The sequence below is a fragment of the Nomia melanderi genome, chromosome 13 (assembly GCF_051020985.1).
Source record: "Nomia melanderi isolate GNS246 chromosome 13, iyNomMela1, whole genome shotgun sequence".
Classification (NCBI taxonomy): domain Eukaryota; kingdom Metazoa; phylum Arthropoda; class Insecta; order Hymenoptera; family Halictidae; genus Nomia; species Nomia melanderi.
In genome coordinates, this window is record NC_135011.1 from 6941556 (window position 1) to 6958500 (window position 16945).

The window sequence follows — 16945 nt, forward strand, 5'->3', positions numbered from 1 at the left end:
TTTCAAGTTGACGATCTAGAAAACGCGTAGCGAAATGTTCTTTATATAGAAAATTATCATTACAGAATCCCATAGTTTTTAAAGAATGTATAATTCCTTTTTATTTCTTGCAGCATTTTTCTACAAAAACCCTAGCATCTTATCTTCTCAGTCTCATACTATCTTCAGCATTTGGTTACACAAATCGCCAACCGATGGCGTCACCATACACGTTTCTGAATTCTGGCAAGCTTGAATAGTGTTCATGTTATTAATCATTTATTTTACAAACCAATACACGTAGGTCTGTATTGTTAACATAGTTGTTCGAATCGCTGTCAGTTTATACCTCGATGATTCGCGGGAAAATAAACGCGTTGTACCATGAAATCTCCAGGGGAGTTCGGAAGGAACAGGATATCCGATTCGATCGTGTCACCAGGGAATTCGGTGGTTGATAGGATAAACGAGGAAACTTTCGCACTCGTTGCTAGCCGCTCCCATCGGGAACAGTGAGAGGTGGGGAATGAAACTGATGAAACAGCACCATGGAGGCGAGTTTTGTATCGCGCCGAGATTCTGTTCTTGTTCTCTTTCGCACACGGCTGCCGGAAATTTCGGCGGACAAGCGCGGGACTGGGAAACACGGTGGAAATCTGGGTACTCGGAAATGGGACGATCGAAGATAAAGTATTTCGGAATCTTGATTTATTTCTGTGGAGGCCCTTGCGTCGTCATTTGGTGCTATATAATGTCTTGAATCTTTCGAGCCCTGATATGGAAATAGAAATATGAACGTCTCTCTTATCGGGTTCAATAGAAAAATGTTTGATAAAACGATTCTTATCGACCTTATCAGTGAGTTCTTACGATTCTGTTTGATAAAATTTGGAACCGACGTGGTTACATTAAAGAATCATTAATTTAAAGTAATCTAGAATCCAATATTGAACAGAACATCGTCCAAAATAATATAATTATTGCCAGTATAATTATTTGAATGCTTCCACGATTCTTCTTTAACTTATCAATATCCCTGTTCCCAAGAGTAAAACAATTTTCTGAAATATAATATTTACCCTTTCAAAGCGCTGGATATATAAACAAAATAAGCAAGAAATTGCGATATAAGAGATAGCAACAATTTCAGGAAGAAAGGAAGTCTACTATCAGGTACCTCGAGTTATTCTCGATCGACCATTTTCCGCACGATCGCCATTTTGTCGAGACGGAAGCTTGTAGACGGACAACGAGGAATCGGTAACGATCCGGGCCACGAATAGGGAACAACAACAGTCGAGAGTAACCGTTGTTGGACGTCGTCCAAGGGGAAAAGTGAAAAGACGAACAGTCCGATCGATACCGGTAGCGCCCAGGAAAGGCGAAAGTTCAAGTTTCCGGGCCCCGGGGGCGGCATCGGCTTTACAGCCTCTTGTTCCCCAAGTTTCGAGTCTTCGAGGAAGCTCTGGCTTGTGTTATGGGAACGGCAAATGACTTCCTGTTTCATCCGATCTCTTTCATTCCGGAGACAGAGGCATGAAAGGTTTGCGATGAAAATGGGGCGCGACTCGGCGAAAACAGAAACGACGAAGAGATAGGGGCCGAGCGTGGTGCGATAAAACGCGGGGATCGGGCGATACGGTCAGGAATGCATCAACATCGCCACGGTGCAAGATAGTTCGTTCTAATGCACAGGAAGCATTAGTCGGCACGTCCGACACGGCACGTCGTCGCTCGATTACATTTTTCATCCCCTTTTCGTGGATAAGCGTGTCCCTACTGCCTTGCATCGGCTGGCCGGGAAACCAATTTCTCCCTCTCTTCTTCTTCCTCTTCGATGAAATCCGGATCGGTGACCGGAGGATTATCCGGCGACAAAAACGCACATCCGTTGGACCAAGGGTTGGCGCCCTCTCTTTTTGTAAAGGAGCAGATGTATTGGATATTTTTGGGCTTTACGAGACGAGGGGTGAAATTGAAGTTCTTGGGTGGTTATGGGACACCGGTTTGCTAATGAGACTAGTGAAATTGATTTTTAGGAGCAGTTCTTAACCCCTTGTCCTACAATATCATGTCAGGCTCGTGGTGAAAATCTTAAATGGAATTTAACTAATGTCAGTTAACCAGTTAATTGCGTTTGACGAGTATACGCGTCATCTTAAAGCTTGAAATGATATTAATTCTTTCAGCGATGAATTCTTTATTTTTCCAGATAAACGTGTAATTCTTTTTTGTCTTGCTTCGGTTTTTCATTAAAATATACCCTAGGCGCATTCTGATCAAACGTAGATATAGAATAAGTGTAGAATGTTTCTCTTTTTCTAATGCATTATGAACCATAAAATATCTCTGTCGAGCGAAATTGGGAAAGAAATCAGTGGATAAGGGATTAAGTGATTAAAACAGGTTTTGTTTGAACATGTTGATTGAGATACGAGGCACTGGAGATGTTTATCGGATCTACCGAATTCCGAACGAGTTACCGCTTCATTTAATACCGGCAAGGTTCCCCATTCAATTATCCGCGATGATGTACGGGAAATCGATGGGATCGGCAGCCCAGGAAATTTACAACCGTTGAATCTGTTGAAAGTATCACCGATTCGAAAAGCGGACACGCGGGCCGCGATAAACTCAACCGGCTATTGAAACATATTAGCCATCGAAGCGCGCCTTCAATGGGGTCACAGTTTTTCGAGTCTCTTTATCGCATTTTGTCATGAGATCCTACCCTCCAGCGGTTCTTCACAAAGAAAGATGAAAAAAAGGGTTCACCGATAAATCAGGATCAAGACAGAGGACGTTAAATCAAAGTTTCGCTGAAAAATTTAAAGTAAAACTTTCTCGAAGCTCCATTCACGAAAACATTAAATGCGAAAGCTCGTTTCAAAAGTATCTTTGATTACGTAAACAATTGTTAGAAACTATAACAATAAGTAGAAATGGCGAGCAATGGTTGAACACACATTGAATTAAAGTATACATAGAATTTCACGACACAAATTAACATTCGAAGCTTATAAAAATCAACACGATGTCCATTGATAATAGCGAGAAATAGAACAGACTAACGATAAACAGGTAAATTAACATTCTTCAATTTTCCTATCGCGTAATTCGATTTAACTACAAAACCACTGCTGTTCCGACAGAAAACGAGACTACCCTCGAGGTTTCCGACCCATTTTTCTCTCTTATAAGAAATCACTTTTTCCTCTTTTTCCCGTCGCGCCCCTACACGACACCCTGTACATCGGAATCGCGTGAAAACGGGCTGCCATAAAATCCACGCTCAACAAGATGTCCCCGCGCAATCGGCCGCCGCGCGATTGATGCGGCGCCCGGATCGTTGACCGATTTATATTCCCCCGTTTTCTTCGTCCTCCTCTAAATTGTTACGTCGAAAATAGGGGTTAGCGGGCTGAGAACTGTGTGTAACGCAGCGGAGGGTGCGGCGGACGTGAAAGGGCCGCCCACGCCCACCGGGTTTCCGACATTTATATCTCTTCCGGCGGCGGACGTGCCCGTAACTCATGTCCCCTTGTTTTTCGGGACTTTCACGGGCGACATTCGCAGCTCGTCCTGCCGCAGCCCTTCGTCGGACACGTAACCTGCGTCGGTGGTGTCCGGTGAAAAATGGCGTCGCCGCCACGCCGACGAGCTGTAAAGTTTCGACGGAAATCTCGCCCATTCCCAGCGATCTACCAATTTGTGTCAGCATCTGCGTTAGCTACTGTGCGTTGGTGGGAAGTAGGTGTCTGCAGAGGTAACGGGAGTCTTTACGTGTTTTGTTTTCGGTGTTAACTCGTTGCGAGTGAGGATTATTTAGAAATATTTTCTGAAGGGTAGTGTATGCATCAATCGCATAACCAGTTAGCTGTTTTTCACGAGTATACGTCATGCGTAAAAGTAGAGACAATTTGCTGTTTAAACTGCAATTTTAGTGAAAATATATTCATGATTTCGAGATGTTTTGAATATTCTGTGGTCAAGACAAAATAATGAAGGAATAAAAAAATATAAATAGTTATTATGTGAAAACTGTATATTGTGTAAACAAAGTAGCTGTTTCTTTTGTAAATGTATCATACGTTAATGATATTATATGATATTACAAGGTAGATACTTTTCAAAGAGGTCGCGATAGCTATCTGGTTAAATGCAAGAGAAGAAGAAAAGAATGCAATAATCTTTTGTCGCTTGAAAATTTGAATTACTCGTTTGCCACGTTCGATTCCAAATAGGGTGACAGTGGTCCACAAGAGGTTGATCAATTAACGTGATTGTATTGACGAATAGAAGAGGCACGCCTCCTTCAACTCTGATCAATTACACCGCATTGCTTTCAGGTGCGTTCTTTCCATCAACGAATCATACGTTACTCTAAGTTAGTTTCTGTGTTTTCGAACCGGAGAGGTTCGAGTCTCGTCCGATTTCGAGGGTGCTCGCGTAGACAACTCTTCTCATCCCCTGGAAGTTTCTACGATCGCTCGTTCATTTAATTAGGAGGGTAACGGGACGACTGGCGGAAGTTTGGGAAATAGTGGGCATTTAATGCCGCCCCCGACACAGCTACTTAGCACCGTGACTGTAATGGAGGACGTGATCGGTGTCCTACTTGTCAGGGAAATTACAAGCGTTGAGGGCGATTAGAAGGATTTATCGAGACACTTGCGTCCTGAATACCGTGACGGGTTTTCAGATTAAAATTGTAATACCGTTATCTTTAACACGTTGACGGATGTAGGTTTTATTGGACAACTGATCAGATTCCGAGATATTGCGAAGAATGTAGGTCGCGCCTATGCTTATCGGAAGGAATGCCTTGTTCAGAGACTAATGAAACTTCTGTTGCTTGGTAGCTTCTTTGCTTTGATTTTTTGCTTCTGATTCTGTTCCTACATGGAACATTTAGGTTTTCCTATAAAGAAATTAAAATTAAAAATTAATATTTTATATATGTTAATTTTTGTATAAAACAGTGCATCACCGATGCGCTAAGAGATAGGTTCAACATTCTGGAGAACTTTCTTTCCTACTTTTAACACGTTGACCGCCATGGTGGTCACCCATAACTGCCCAAATGCTTGAAGACAATTTACACGAAGGAAACTGATGTCGCATCAAAACATTCAATAACACAAGTAACTAAACAATAGTGCAGCTCAAGAACTACGATACCGAGCCATTAATAATACCCAATTCTAATACCATTTGCCTTCGTTACGAAAGAACACGTAATATTATACAACCGCTTAAAATTTTCGTGGCGGTCAACGTGTTAATTCCGCTTGATCAACGAATCAAAACACTACAATCAGTGAGTTCGATGTCCAACTCATAACGTCGAACACTCTACAAATCATCTTCGATCCTCCAGAAATCCCATTTGAACGAGTGGCCAACAATGGCTGGCCCGCGACGCTAAATTGCTCAGATTTAAATATCATCTCCATTCGATTAGCATTTTGAGCAGCCCGGAAACTTAGAGTCCATCTTGGGTGGCCGTAACGTTTTAAAGTAGATTCGAGTTTTCGAGGTATACGAATCGTATAGCGGCCAGGAGCCACGAGGTGGCGAATGGTATCGAGTTTTCCTAGCAATGTCTCGTTCCCGAAAACGAGCGAGCTAGCCGGCCCTACGAGGAATAAGATAAGAACTAGATTTACGGGGTCACGCGAGGGCGGCACGTCGCGGAATAAAACCGGAAATGAATCGTAAAGAGGATTATGATTTCTACGTTCGGCCCTTGGAACCGTTTTCAGCCGTGCTACGTTCCGTCGGAGCGACGAAAAGGGAAATTCCGTCGCTAGAAACCGGACGCACACGGAGATAGGAAAAATGGCCGCCTCGCGGGCTAAGCAAATCGCCAAATGATAGATAAAACTGGGTAATCGCGGCTCGAATTTCGGTACAATCGAACTTCGTTAGTTAACGGCGTTAAAACACGAAATTTCAGCGAATTAACGCAGTCGATTTCGAATTCGCGTTGGAAAAGTATCGACCGAACTGGCCCGTTATTCGATTAAACGGGTTTATTGCTCTAGGGGATTCAAACAATTTGATTTCTTTTTACCTTCGACGCAATTTCATTCAATTTGCGATGTTGGAAAAGGTGTTGGAAGTTTAATGAAATTACGTCGTTGATGACGCTCGTGCACTTGCGAGATATTCGATTTTTCATTAATTGCACTCTGAAATTGATATTTGTGTTTTGAATATTACAACATTTTTAATTTCGTGTTTGATACAATTTTAATAAAATCGAGTTTGCCATATGGTGAATTCAATTCGATTGTGGTAACATTTACAGAGTTTGCACTTGTTTTTAATTGAGACTGGACAACAGCTTCGTTTTTCAAGTAGCTTCGAATTCAACTTCTCCGTATATAACCAACATAATCGAGTGGACAGCAGGATGAAGTGTACTTATTGCAAAGTTTCCTCCTCGAGAAATTCGGTCCAGAATGTCGAGCGCGTCTGACCATAGCACGATGTTTCTACTTGGAACCTGACCAGTATTACAAAGCATTTCCGATTAATCTCTCTGAACTGCGACGATGCCTTCCCCAGACTTGTGTGTTCATAAAAATGATCACAAATAGAAAGGTATATTAATAAAGTCACTGAATTTTCTATTTCGACGTTCAGTCAATTTAATAGCAAAATTTAACGGGGTCCCGTGGCTCCATGTCGGGGCCCTGACAAAGTTCTACATTCTCCATACAAATTTCAATTGTAATTCACTGCGGGTGGCGCGTGTTATCGATTCGTATACAAAGGAACGAAGTTAAATAAAAATGTAATGGAACGATGCGACGCGGCAGCCAAGTCGCGTTTGAACGCGCTCGTGCTCGACGAAACGCGATTTTCTAGCGAAGGAAGCTCCGATAAATTGTGTTCCGGACCTTTTTCATTCGTTCACTTCGCAGCGAAAACATTTTCCGCGAACGTTTTGCCGCTAACAACTTGCAACGGACCGATTCTTCCAACGTAGAATCACGTAGACCGGTTCTTCTAGCTGGAAGCTTAAACGGTTTCTGACAGAATCGTTTAAATTTCCTATCTCTACGCCATCTTTATTAAAATTGTGAGGAGCTGCGTGAGCGTGAAAACTCTGCTCCCGGGATCCCAGTTTATCGCTCAAGGATGATACTACGAAAGAATCTATCGAAGAATCCGTGCCAATTTTTAAGTTGACCCATTCCCCAATTGGGAAGTTAAGAACGTCTTGCCATAGGTGCCAAAAATTGATTTTATAGAAAGTAAAATTATTTCTTTATTTATATTATAAATAATTATTATTTATTATTTTATTTTTTACCTAAAATTGACGTTCGAGGAAAGTTAACTGATACCTATAGTGCACGCTACGAGAAATCTTGTAGCTCGCAGCGAAAGGGTTAAACAGCTTTAGCATTTTGTCGCAGTATTGAAAGATAGACTCCTGTAGATTGAAGGTAAAATCGTAGATTATCTTAAGATACTGGCGTAATTTGTAAAAATCGTTTGAGTCACATAAAGATATTTCCCACGTCGGGATACAACAAAGCTTCCACGCGAAAAACTGAGTCGAGAATATGGGCCAAATTTTTCTCGCGGAAATTTTCCGAGATAATCGAATTAGAAACTTCGTCAAGCACGCGTGCCATTGAATGGCACCAACGTGTCCATGGCCGTTTCTATTTCTCGCTAGCGTGAACGCGTCGCGTTAACTTCCGATGCGGATTATCTCGAAAACAGGTAACCCACGAAAATTCGCTGCACGTTTTCGACTAAATTTTTCGCGTAGATTACGTTCATTTACATTTTAACAACCACCTCCCGGTCGTACCATCGTTTAAAGCGGAGAAGCTTGAGGCAGCAGCGCAGTGTCCCACATTCGTCTCTAGAATTTCGGGACGCTAATTGTTATCGCTTCTGCATCGCAAATTTCCATGAAAAAAACCGTCGTTAAAAAAGATCAGAAATAGATCAGAATCAGATAATTCAGGAAAGGCAACATCTCGCGACGAAGTGGTGGGTAAAAGTGTGAACGGTCGTGCGCAGGGGATTTTTCACAGGGGGTTGGTCAAGTGCTTAGTGTCTCCTAGGCATACCAAGAACACGTGTATATATGGGTGTGTGTGCTTGTCCCGACGCACAGGGTGTTGTGGCTCGTGCAGGTGCTTGTGTACACGTTCACGCGTGTATGTGTGTGTCTCTGTTGCATGTGAGATCGATACATCCATTCTCTGATCAACATACCGAGGCTATGTTAAATGGAACGGTGACAGAATCCTCCGCCGATAATCTGTACTAAGTATCTTCGGGCCATTACTGACCGGATAGGGGTGAATATCGGTGGTAGGGGGATAGGAGTCCCCGAAGACGTACGATGCTTCGACAACGACGGATTGGAAGGGGCGCGGATGGATCGGGTATAGGTATCGGGGCGGTGTCCAAACGAGCAGTGACCACCGGTATCCATGTCGCGGCGTTATCCCATCGTTAAATGTAGGTTTGCTCGCACGAGCTCTCTCGGCTGCTGCGCACGTGGTGGAGCGTGTACGCGGAGTAGTATCTTCCGGACGTGAATCTCTGAAAAAACAGTAACAACTCGACTGCGGATTTCTGGGCGAACGTAGACCGGATGCGATTCTCGAGGAACTGTGACTCGTTCGGTGAACTGGTACATTTGCGATTGATCGAACGGGGGATAAGTAGAAATTAATTTTTCCTGTGCGATCTTCTTGGATTGAAGTCAATTTAGTAGATTTGAAAATGTAAATTTGTTAGTTTGCGAGTTCGGAAATGTTCGAAGAGCAATTATGTTAACGAATGGGCGAGTTCTTTGGGCAAAGATCAATTTTGTAGATTTGAAGATATGAATTTGTTAGTTTGTAAGCTTGGAAATGTTCGAAAAGCAGGTATATCAATAAATAGAGGAGTTCTTTAAAGTTAATTTTGTAGATTTGATAATATACGAGGTATTTGAAAATATTAATTCCTTTATAAAGTTTATTAAATTGAACCCCGTGTCAAAGGGTTGAACAATTGATTCAATCTCCTGGTGTTTCTATCAGGCTTGAAATAAAGTGAAATCATGAAATTTCTTTAGACTTCCGAATGGAACGCGTCCCAGACAATATTCCCGCTACGAACGCGCAAAATCCGCAGTCTAGTAATAACACTGGATACAACGGCGACACGGCTGCTTTTACGCTTTCTATTTGCCGGGTCCATCTTGGATTCCCGTGCGTTGAGATATCTACCAGATACTCCGGGTCGAATTGGATGGGCTGTGGTGCGCATCTTCTGGAATATTCGACGCGACATCGTCGACTGGACGTCTGTCTATCCTTGGAAACCTGTTTTCAAGGTGTCTACCTGACAGCTAGAATCTCGTTCTTACGTGTAATTCTCTTAGCAATCGCTAGAAATTGCCAGAATTAACTTTTAAGAAGAATATGATCACTTCCTTTCAATACCACGCGATCTCTAGCAATTTCTAGCCTTTCAATTTTTAGCAACCGCTAGAAATCGCAAGAACTGGTTTTCAAGAAGAACTTAATCTTTTTCTTTCAATCTCGTGCGATTTCTAGCAATTCCCAGTCTTTCAATTTCCAGCAACCGCTAGGAATCGCTAGATTTAATCTTAAATAAAATCTCGATCTTTTCCTTTTAATCTCACGCGATTTTTAGCAATTCCTAGCCTTTCAATTTTTAACAATCGCTAGAAATCGCCAGAATTGATCTTTAATAAGAACTTAATCATTTCCTCTCAATTTCACACGATTCTCTTCAACCTTCTCATCCTTAAGACTTTCTACAATGTGGTCCAACTCAAACAGAACAATATCGAGATACACTTTCCACGACCCTAGATTCATGCAAATTGTATTCAGATTCCAACTGTGATTCTTTTCCCGTATTATAATTCGTTTCGATCCTCCCGAACTCTTCCCTTTTTAACAAATAAGAAAAGTTCCTGGCTCGGGGACTCGAGTTTCCGCGAACCGAAGCCAATATGTTGCGGGCCGCGAGCGAAGATCTAGCAACTTTCCCTCGTTCTGGAAGTTCCGATTCCTTCTGGTTCCGCCCGTATCGGCTCGGGGACGAAATTATCCGCGGCGAAGAAGTTGCCCGAACAACGAGGTCCTTATCCGCGCGATTGACAAGAAATTAAAGGAGCCGATGTAGGGCGCGGACATCGGTCCAAGAGGCTAGTGGGTTCAAAAAAGCAACGTTATCGGTGGTAATCGTACGGTTTGGTGACGCGAGAAGTTCCAGCAACCCGGAGTCGTAAATTTAATCGGTTGGCTGCTTTTCAAAACCAATTTCGGCTGCACCCTTGACCGCTTTCTGCTCGGATACCTGAGTCCGTAGTCACTTCCGCAGCCTTAATCAATTTTGCATGATTTGCCATGGAGACGCGAGCGATCGTCTCCATGCCTGTTGCTTGAACGATCTGTTTGACACGTTTGAGTACCGTGGTCACAGGTGACCGACACTAGAATATTCTCAACTGAATCAACTTACTGTAATTTATTCAATCAAACTATAATCATTGGCAAACTTATCTGAGAGAGATGATGTGTTATAAAGCAGCGATATTCAGCGGGATAACCGCGCGAGGAATGTCAACGCCACTCGAGTAAATAAATTAATATTATATATATTATAAATTTATATTTCGTGGCATGAATGCTTCATACGTCCCGGGCAGAATATTTGAAAATCGTCCAGCATTCGACGCGTTGAATTCGATAGGAACATTTGCAAAAGCGATTTCGGTTGATTAACTCTGCGATTAAACGAGTCTCGGCTTGCTTTATTTATTCTGCTTCGTTAGTCGAATACGAATACTGGCTATACTCGAGATAAGAGGATTCCTGCTCGATTTATGGCGTTCCCATTGTTTTTAGACGCGCGGGACCGGAACAATCCCCGCGATGTTGCAACCTCTGCGGCTTTTTACCGCCGGTTCTCTGCGGGGATCGCGCACGCACGGGAAATATGAATGTTTCATACTCACTTGGCTCGGTTTGCATCTGAATGCCGGCTGATACCGCCGTCTCATCCGTCTCGGGCAGCAGCCGCACAGGATCCTCACGAACGCTCTAGAAAAGAGAGACGAGCGGCGTCTGAGTTACGACGATGGGAATTTTGATGGTTCTTTGAGATTGTTTGGCTGCTCGCGGATTTTTCGCATGTTAAGAGGGTCGTGGATGCATTGGAGTGGTTGTAGTTTGTTTAGAATTTAAGGATACTGTATACACCTCTATCCAATTCATTGAGTAATTGAGATATATGGTATGAAATATGGTGGGAAATATTGTGAATGTGTTATAGTGGCTGTATTTTGTTTAAATTTTAAGGGAACTGTATATATCTGTAGCCAATTAATTGAGTAATGGAGACACGTGGTACGAGATATCGTGTAGAATATTGTGAATGTGTTCGAGTAGTTGTGTTTTGTTTTGAATTTTTAGGACACTTTGTATATTTAGAGCCAATTAATTGAGTAACTGAAGTATGCGGTATGAGATATGGTATAAAATATTTGAATAAAATAAGTTTGCTTTGAATGTTAATTGCTTATGAATCGTGGAGCTGCAAACAGTACATTGTACGCGGCCTCATGTTTAGTAAAAGAACAATTACTTCGTAAACATTTCGCAGAATATTGCTGTATGATACTTTCATCGTTTGCAACACGCGTGCAAGGCATTTCTTCGTCGATCACGTTATTAACGCTAACAGAACACTTTCCACCAAAGGTGGTAGATAAAACTATTATGATCCCTTCGCATGCGATCGCCTCTTAGGTCTTTATGAAGTTTACATCTTTCATAGTGGCGCTTTCCTTGAACCAATTCGCATAATTCCCAGTTATTTATAAATTCCCAATTCGCAATTCAATTACATAACCCAATGAGTAACTAGTCTAACACCAATGAGAAAGCAAATTCCTCAGTATAATGAACATTCAAACCGTATGGTAACATTATCCCAGCAAAGAGCATGTGATAAATCGCGAGACGAGGCGTTAACACTAAAGATACCGAGCAATTGAATTGACTTTTTGAAATTCCTGTATAGAAACTCGAAGATTGTATTTATTAAGACTTTAATTGATTTATAATTCAGTTTGAGTATTGCTAAATCAAGTTCTTCAATATTTCAACAAACAATTACAAAAAAAAATCAGGAATAGGCCATTTTGACTCGTCTGGTAGTTTTAGTGTTAATTCTCAGTTCATTTCCGAGCCGACAATAGGCCTGCGTGAAAAAGCACATGGGACAATCGGACGACAATGGAAAGCGGATTCCTCACGTCAAAAAATCCACCGAAGAGGCGGCGGTATCGTTGAATTATCGATCCCGGCGTACACCGGGCGGACATCTGCACAAAGGGTGCACAAACTCGGCCCGAAATTCAGCGTTCACGCGTCGCGGCGTCGCGCCGCATCCGGAACGGTTTCGGGCGCCAGTTCGGAGCCGATCAGCCGCGAGGACTCGCGTTCGCGCGACCTTCGCCCATTGTAAAATCGTGCTCGAATGTTGGTCACGTTACGCCGGCACGGTTCCAACGTCACGATCGCATGACTGGGAAACGCCGCGTTCCGTATATCGGCTGGCGCAGCGAGTATTTGCATAGAGTTCGCTCGACATGCGACACCCGATCCGACCGCGACTGACAGAAATTTCATTTTCAACTAGCCCCGCAGTAGAAAACGAAACCAACGAACCGCGGGAAGAAAGATGAACCTAGTTCCAAATTGATCGAATAGATACTTCAAAAGCGGAACGAACCGGCGATCGAGTAGATGCAATCCCCGCGATCAAAGTGTATTCTCTGATAGCCGATATGGAATCCGTTATCGCGTATCGAGAGCGGGTAAAACAAGTAACACGCTCGTCAGCGCGATACGTATCTAGCAGAGGACACCGAGTCCTCGATTATCTCGCCTGTGGCCGTCCAATCGAAGGATCGAGCCGCCACTTATAACCGCGACGCCGCTTTCGGCCCTGCCGAAGCTGACAGTCGCGGCTGCGTCTCGATCGCGACCGTCATGTCGCCCTTACACTTCGCTCGACTGGTCACAGTGCTAACACTGACGTACACTTCGTCTTCCATCGTCCTGCCCTTTGACATCCTGGGCTACCAGCAGGATGGGGTTTACGGCGATCGAGGATTGATCACAAAGACGATCTCCGTGAACGACGAACACCGGATGACGTTCTTGGACTCGATACCCTGCATCAAAAGCTTCTTGAAGAAGCACATAAGAGAACCGTCTCGATCTGTATTAATAACCATCGAGGACGACACGGACCTGCAAGAGATCGTCTGGCCGCTGTACACCTGGCTGAAAGGCAACTTCGCGTTTCTCACTCATTCCCCCGAGGTGGACTTCGAGATACCTAGCTTGGCGTTGAGCGCTATCCTCTTGATGCCCAGGGCCAACAGTCTGGAGAACCAATTTTATATATTGGACCCTTGCGACCGGGGCTGCTTTTACACCGTGATCCTGGTAACGAAATTCGAAGATGAGGAAACCTTTCTCGCTGATGCCGATTTTCTAGCACGGTCCATGTGGAACAGAAGAATATCCATTTTAGCTATCTTAGCAAAAGTTGGAGACTCCACACTGCTAGCTAGCAGCTTGTCATTCAGCGCTGACAAAGTTTGCGCTCCTTCTCCACCGGTGGTGCTGGACAAGTGCGAGGGGGAAGACTGGAAAGATTTGGTCATTGGCCCGTTGCCTTTGAACAACTGCTCCCTGAAGGTGGCTTACTTTGAACAGTCTCCGTACGTGTTCACTAATAACGGGTCTGACAGGTTGGACGGATTCGAAGGTATCCTGATCGAAGAAATCGTCAGTGATCTGCAGGTGAACCGGGAGCAAGTGTATTGGAGCGACAACACTTCTTCCGCGGAGCAGGTAAGGATGATCCTGTACGATGACACCAGGGCTGACTTGGTGGTTGGCAGGGTCCTGCAGGAGCACGACGCAGACATTGGCTACTCCACCTCGTACGACATGCTGAAGGTTGTCTGGGTTGTACCGAAGATCCCCAAAGTGTCTTTGAAGGGTCTGATAGAGCCCTTTCAGCCGTTCGTTTGGGCGGCTATCGGAGGATCCTTGATTCTTGGTATCGTCTTCAAGTGCTTGTTTCTTTCTGACGTCTCCGGATTGGAGATCTTCGCGCTGATCATCGGCTCAGCCTTCTATCGACAGCCCACCAGACTGTCTAGGAGGATTCACTTCATTGCTTGGAGTATTTTTGGACTGTTCCTAGCACAGGTGTACATAGACTCTCTAGCTGATCAGCTGATTAATCTATCCACTTTGAAGATCGAGACCATGGACGAACTTATGTCGTCCTCCATCGGGATGGCCTGCACCGCTAATTTCGTCAAGATGATCGAGAAAATGGACAAAAGGTTGAGCAACGCGCGTGATCGTTTCATGATCCTGGATCACGAGGTGTCCGTACATCTTCTCAGCGATCTGCTGGAGGGCAGAAACAGCTCGTACGCTATAGTCGCCGTGCTGAACTCCTCGCGAAGCGTGGCGGTCGAGACCACCTTCGCATACACCATGACCACTGACGTGATCAACAGCTTCCCGCTCGCTCTGGCCACTTGGAAAGGATTTCCGGAGATGTCGAGACTGAACTCGAGGATCCAACAATTCATCGACCACGGTCTTTTCGACTTAATGGTCCAAGTGTCTGTGGCGAACGACACGCGAGCCAGGTTATTCGCGATGTCACAAAACGAGGACTACAAGTCAAAGTTACATCTGCAGCAATTTGTGCCCGCGTTTCTTTTGATGATCATGGGCTTCGCTGGAGGATTCATCCTTCTGGTCCTCGAAATCGCGCTGTATCCTTGCAAGTTGCTTAGCTGAACGTTTCAGAGTATAGAGGATATTAGAAATCAGATCCTATCGGAGAGTATTATTTTTGTTAGCGCATCATTCTTAAATAAGTCGCTTCATAGTAGCAGTGGATGACCTTTAAATAAGCTAACCTTCCTTATAAAAATAACTATTATAAATAAATGAATGTATTTAAAGATGTTAGGACATAGACGATATATTCTTTATAAAGTTTGATTTAATAAAGTGGACGTACTGTCGTAAGATCGACAAACTAAAATTGGTTTCGAGTATTGTAATGAAATTTCTCTCCATTCCATTTGTCGAACACTTTACTCTATCCCCTCGAGTAATCTTTAATCGCGTAATCACGGTCGATTCCAATTCAAAAAAGAAATGCACTGCACAGAAGCGTGTTAGAGGCGTGATGCACAGCGAAAATAACAGAGAACTAGCGAGGGCGGTATTAATTTCATTAATTAGAGCGACGCGATCGGTTACCACGGATTAGATTAAAGGAGCGAGGACGAGGAACGATATTACCTCGCGGGCGAGATAGCGAGTTCATCTTCGTCTCGTGTTCAACCGTCCGTGTAGGAGGAAAACGGGTGTGGGAGGGCGTGTAATTATATTTATTAGCGCGGAATGGATAACGAGAGAAATGAATTTCGGGCGTGCTGAACGGGATGAATGTGTAATGTCCCCGGTGAAATTATTAAATTCGCCTACCCCGTCCGGGACAGATCGAGGAACACCGGCTCGGAACTAGTCAGATCTCCTCCCCCGCGATGCGACGCCGGAATTCGTCGAGTCGCGTCCGCGCGGCGGATAAATTGCCGTCGCTCGTAAAAGAATAACGTCCGTGTGACGGGATACCGTTTTACCATAGATTATTGGCTTTCGCTTTATGAATTATAGACGGATATTGGATTGCGGCTGAACGGACGGGAGCGCGAGTTAAGCGGTGCTGTAACCTTTTTGTCGGAACCGTTCGACTGGTCGAGTCGATCCGTGTCAAGGACGTGGACGATACTCCACGGTTATTTGCACGGTCGCGCGACACCCGCTCCGCCCCCGCATCGACGCGTACCGGTGTCTAATAAATGATTTTCGAGTGCGTTAATCCGCGTAATGAAACGCCGAAAAATCGAGATCAATGGAGAGTGTGATGTGTTTTGATTGGTCACTGTTAGAGCCACGCTGATTGATGTTTTTCATTCGAGCGATTAGGGGAACATTCGTGGAAGGGTTTTATCGTGTTAATCATCTTTGGTCGATGCTTTTGAGTTGATGGTAATCGATTGGTGGAGAATAGAAGGTGAGGAAAAATGAAGAGAAACTAAGTGAGGAAGAAAGTAAGTTTGTTGGATATTTTGTTCTTTTGGAAAAGTTTTTACTATATTAATCATCTTTAAGTTTTAGCTTAACGTTGATTAAACGAGATTACTTTCGTGCCGAGAATATTTTCTCTTTTCTTAGATTTAAATCCTTCGCAATGGATAAAGGAGCATTCTCCTGCAAGAAAGGTTAAGGAAATTTCTTCTAATAAACGTCTCTTATATTAGTTGGCCCTAATCGTAGTCCTGACGCTGACGTTAATTAAACGGATGAGATTATTTCGGTCGGAAAATGCTTTCCTTTCTCCTGGACATCTTGATCACGCTTGACACGTTGATCCCACCAGCTCCATTTCCCACGGAAAAAGAAAAAGAATATTTCATTGGAACGCGTTCGGATACTTCCATTCGACTCCAATGACTTTAATTAAACTATCATGATCGCGGCTGATGCGGAAATATTCCCTCCAGAAACTGCGGAAAATAATTCTAACCTGAGGGAGTACTAGAGAATCTCATCCAAAAGAATTCACCCTTAATCGCCAGCAATCGCGATCCCGGCTGATGTTAATTAAGTCAGCGAGATTAATGCGATTCCAGAATATTTTCCCTTTTTTCGACGTTACTCATTCTTCCGGAATAACACCGTCGCGGGTAAGTCAGAGGAAAATCACTTGCTGGAAAATTTTCGCCGCACGGAGCGTCTCTAATCTTTGTCTCGGCGTTGATGTTAATTAAACGATCGAGATTAATACG

The 16945-nt window shown here is 43.8% G+C and overlaps 2 protein-coding genes and 1 long non-coding RNA gene across 11 annotated transcripts in view; 2 read left to right on the forward strand and 1 right to left on the reverse strand.

Moving 5' to 3' along the window:
• Positions 1–16945, forward strand: part of LOC116424028 (uncharacterized) — a 112582-nt gene that overhangs the window by 3656 nt on the left and 91981 nt on the right. The window lies entirely within an intron of this gene.
• Positions 1–16945, reverse strand: part of Dop1R2 (dopamine receptor 2) — a 107345-nt gene that overhangs the window by 3516 nt on the left and 86884 nt on the right. For 8 of the 9 annotated variants that reach the window (XM_031969922.2, XM_031969921.2, XM_031969920.2 and 5 more), the window contains one exon: positions 10997–11081. In XM_031969922.2, coding sequence (XP_031825782.1) covers positions 10997–11081 — 85 coding nt within the window. Of the gene's footprint in view, positions 1–8226; positions 8560–10996; positions 11082–16945 lie in introns of all 9 variants that reach the window. The other variant, XR_012999978.1, reaches the window with a different exon arrangement.
• LOC143175238 (uncharacterized) lies at positions 13026–15052 on the forward strand. Its single transcript, XM_076373375.1, has one exon. The coding sequence runs from the start codon at positions 13038–13040 to the stop codon at positions 14880–14882; it is 1845 nt and encodes a 614-aa protein (XP_076229490.1). The 5' UTR covers positions 13026–13037; the 3' UTR covers positions 14883–15052.

Bases quoted from the DNA above. Each gene is read 5' to 3' on its own strand.
- LOC143175238 (XM_076373375.1), top strand. From the start codon at position 13,038: ATGTCGCCCTTACACTTCGCTCGACTGGTCACAGTGCTAACACTGACG.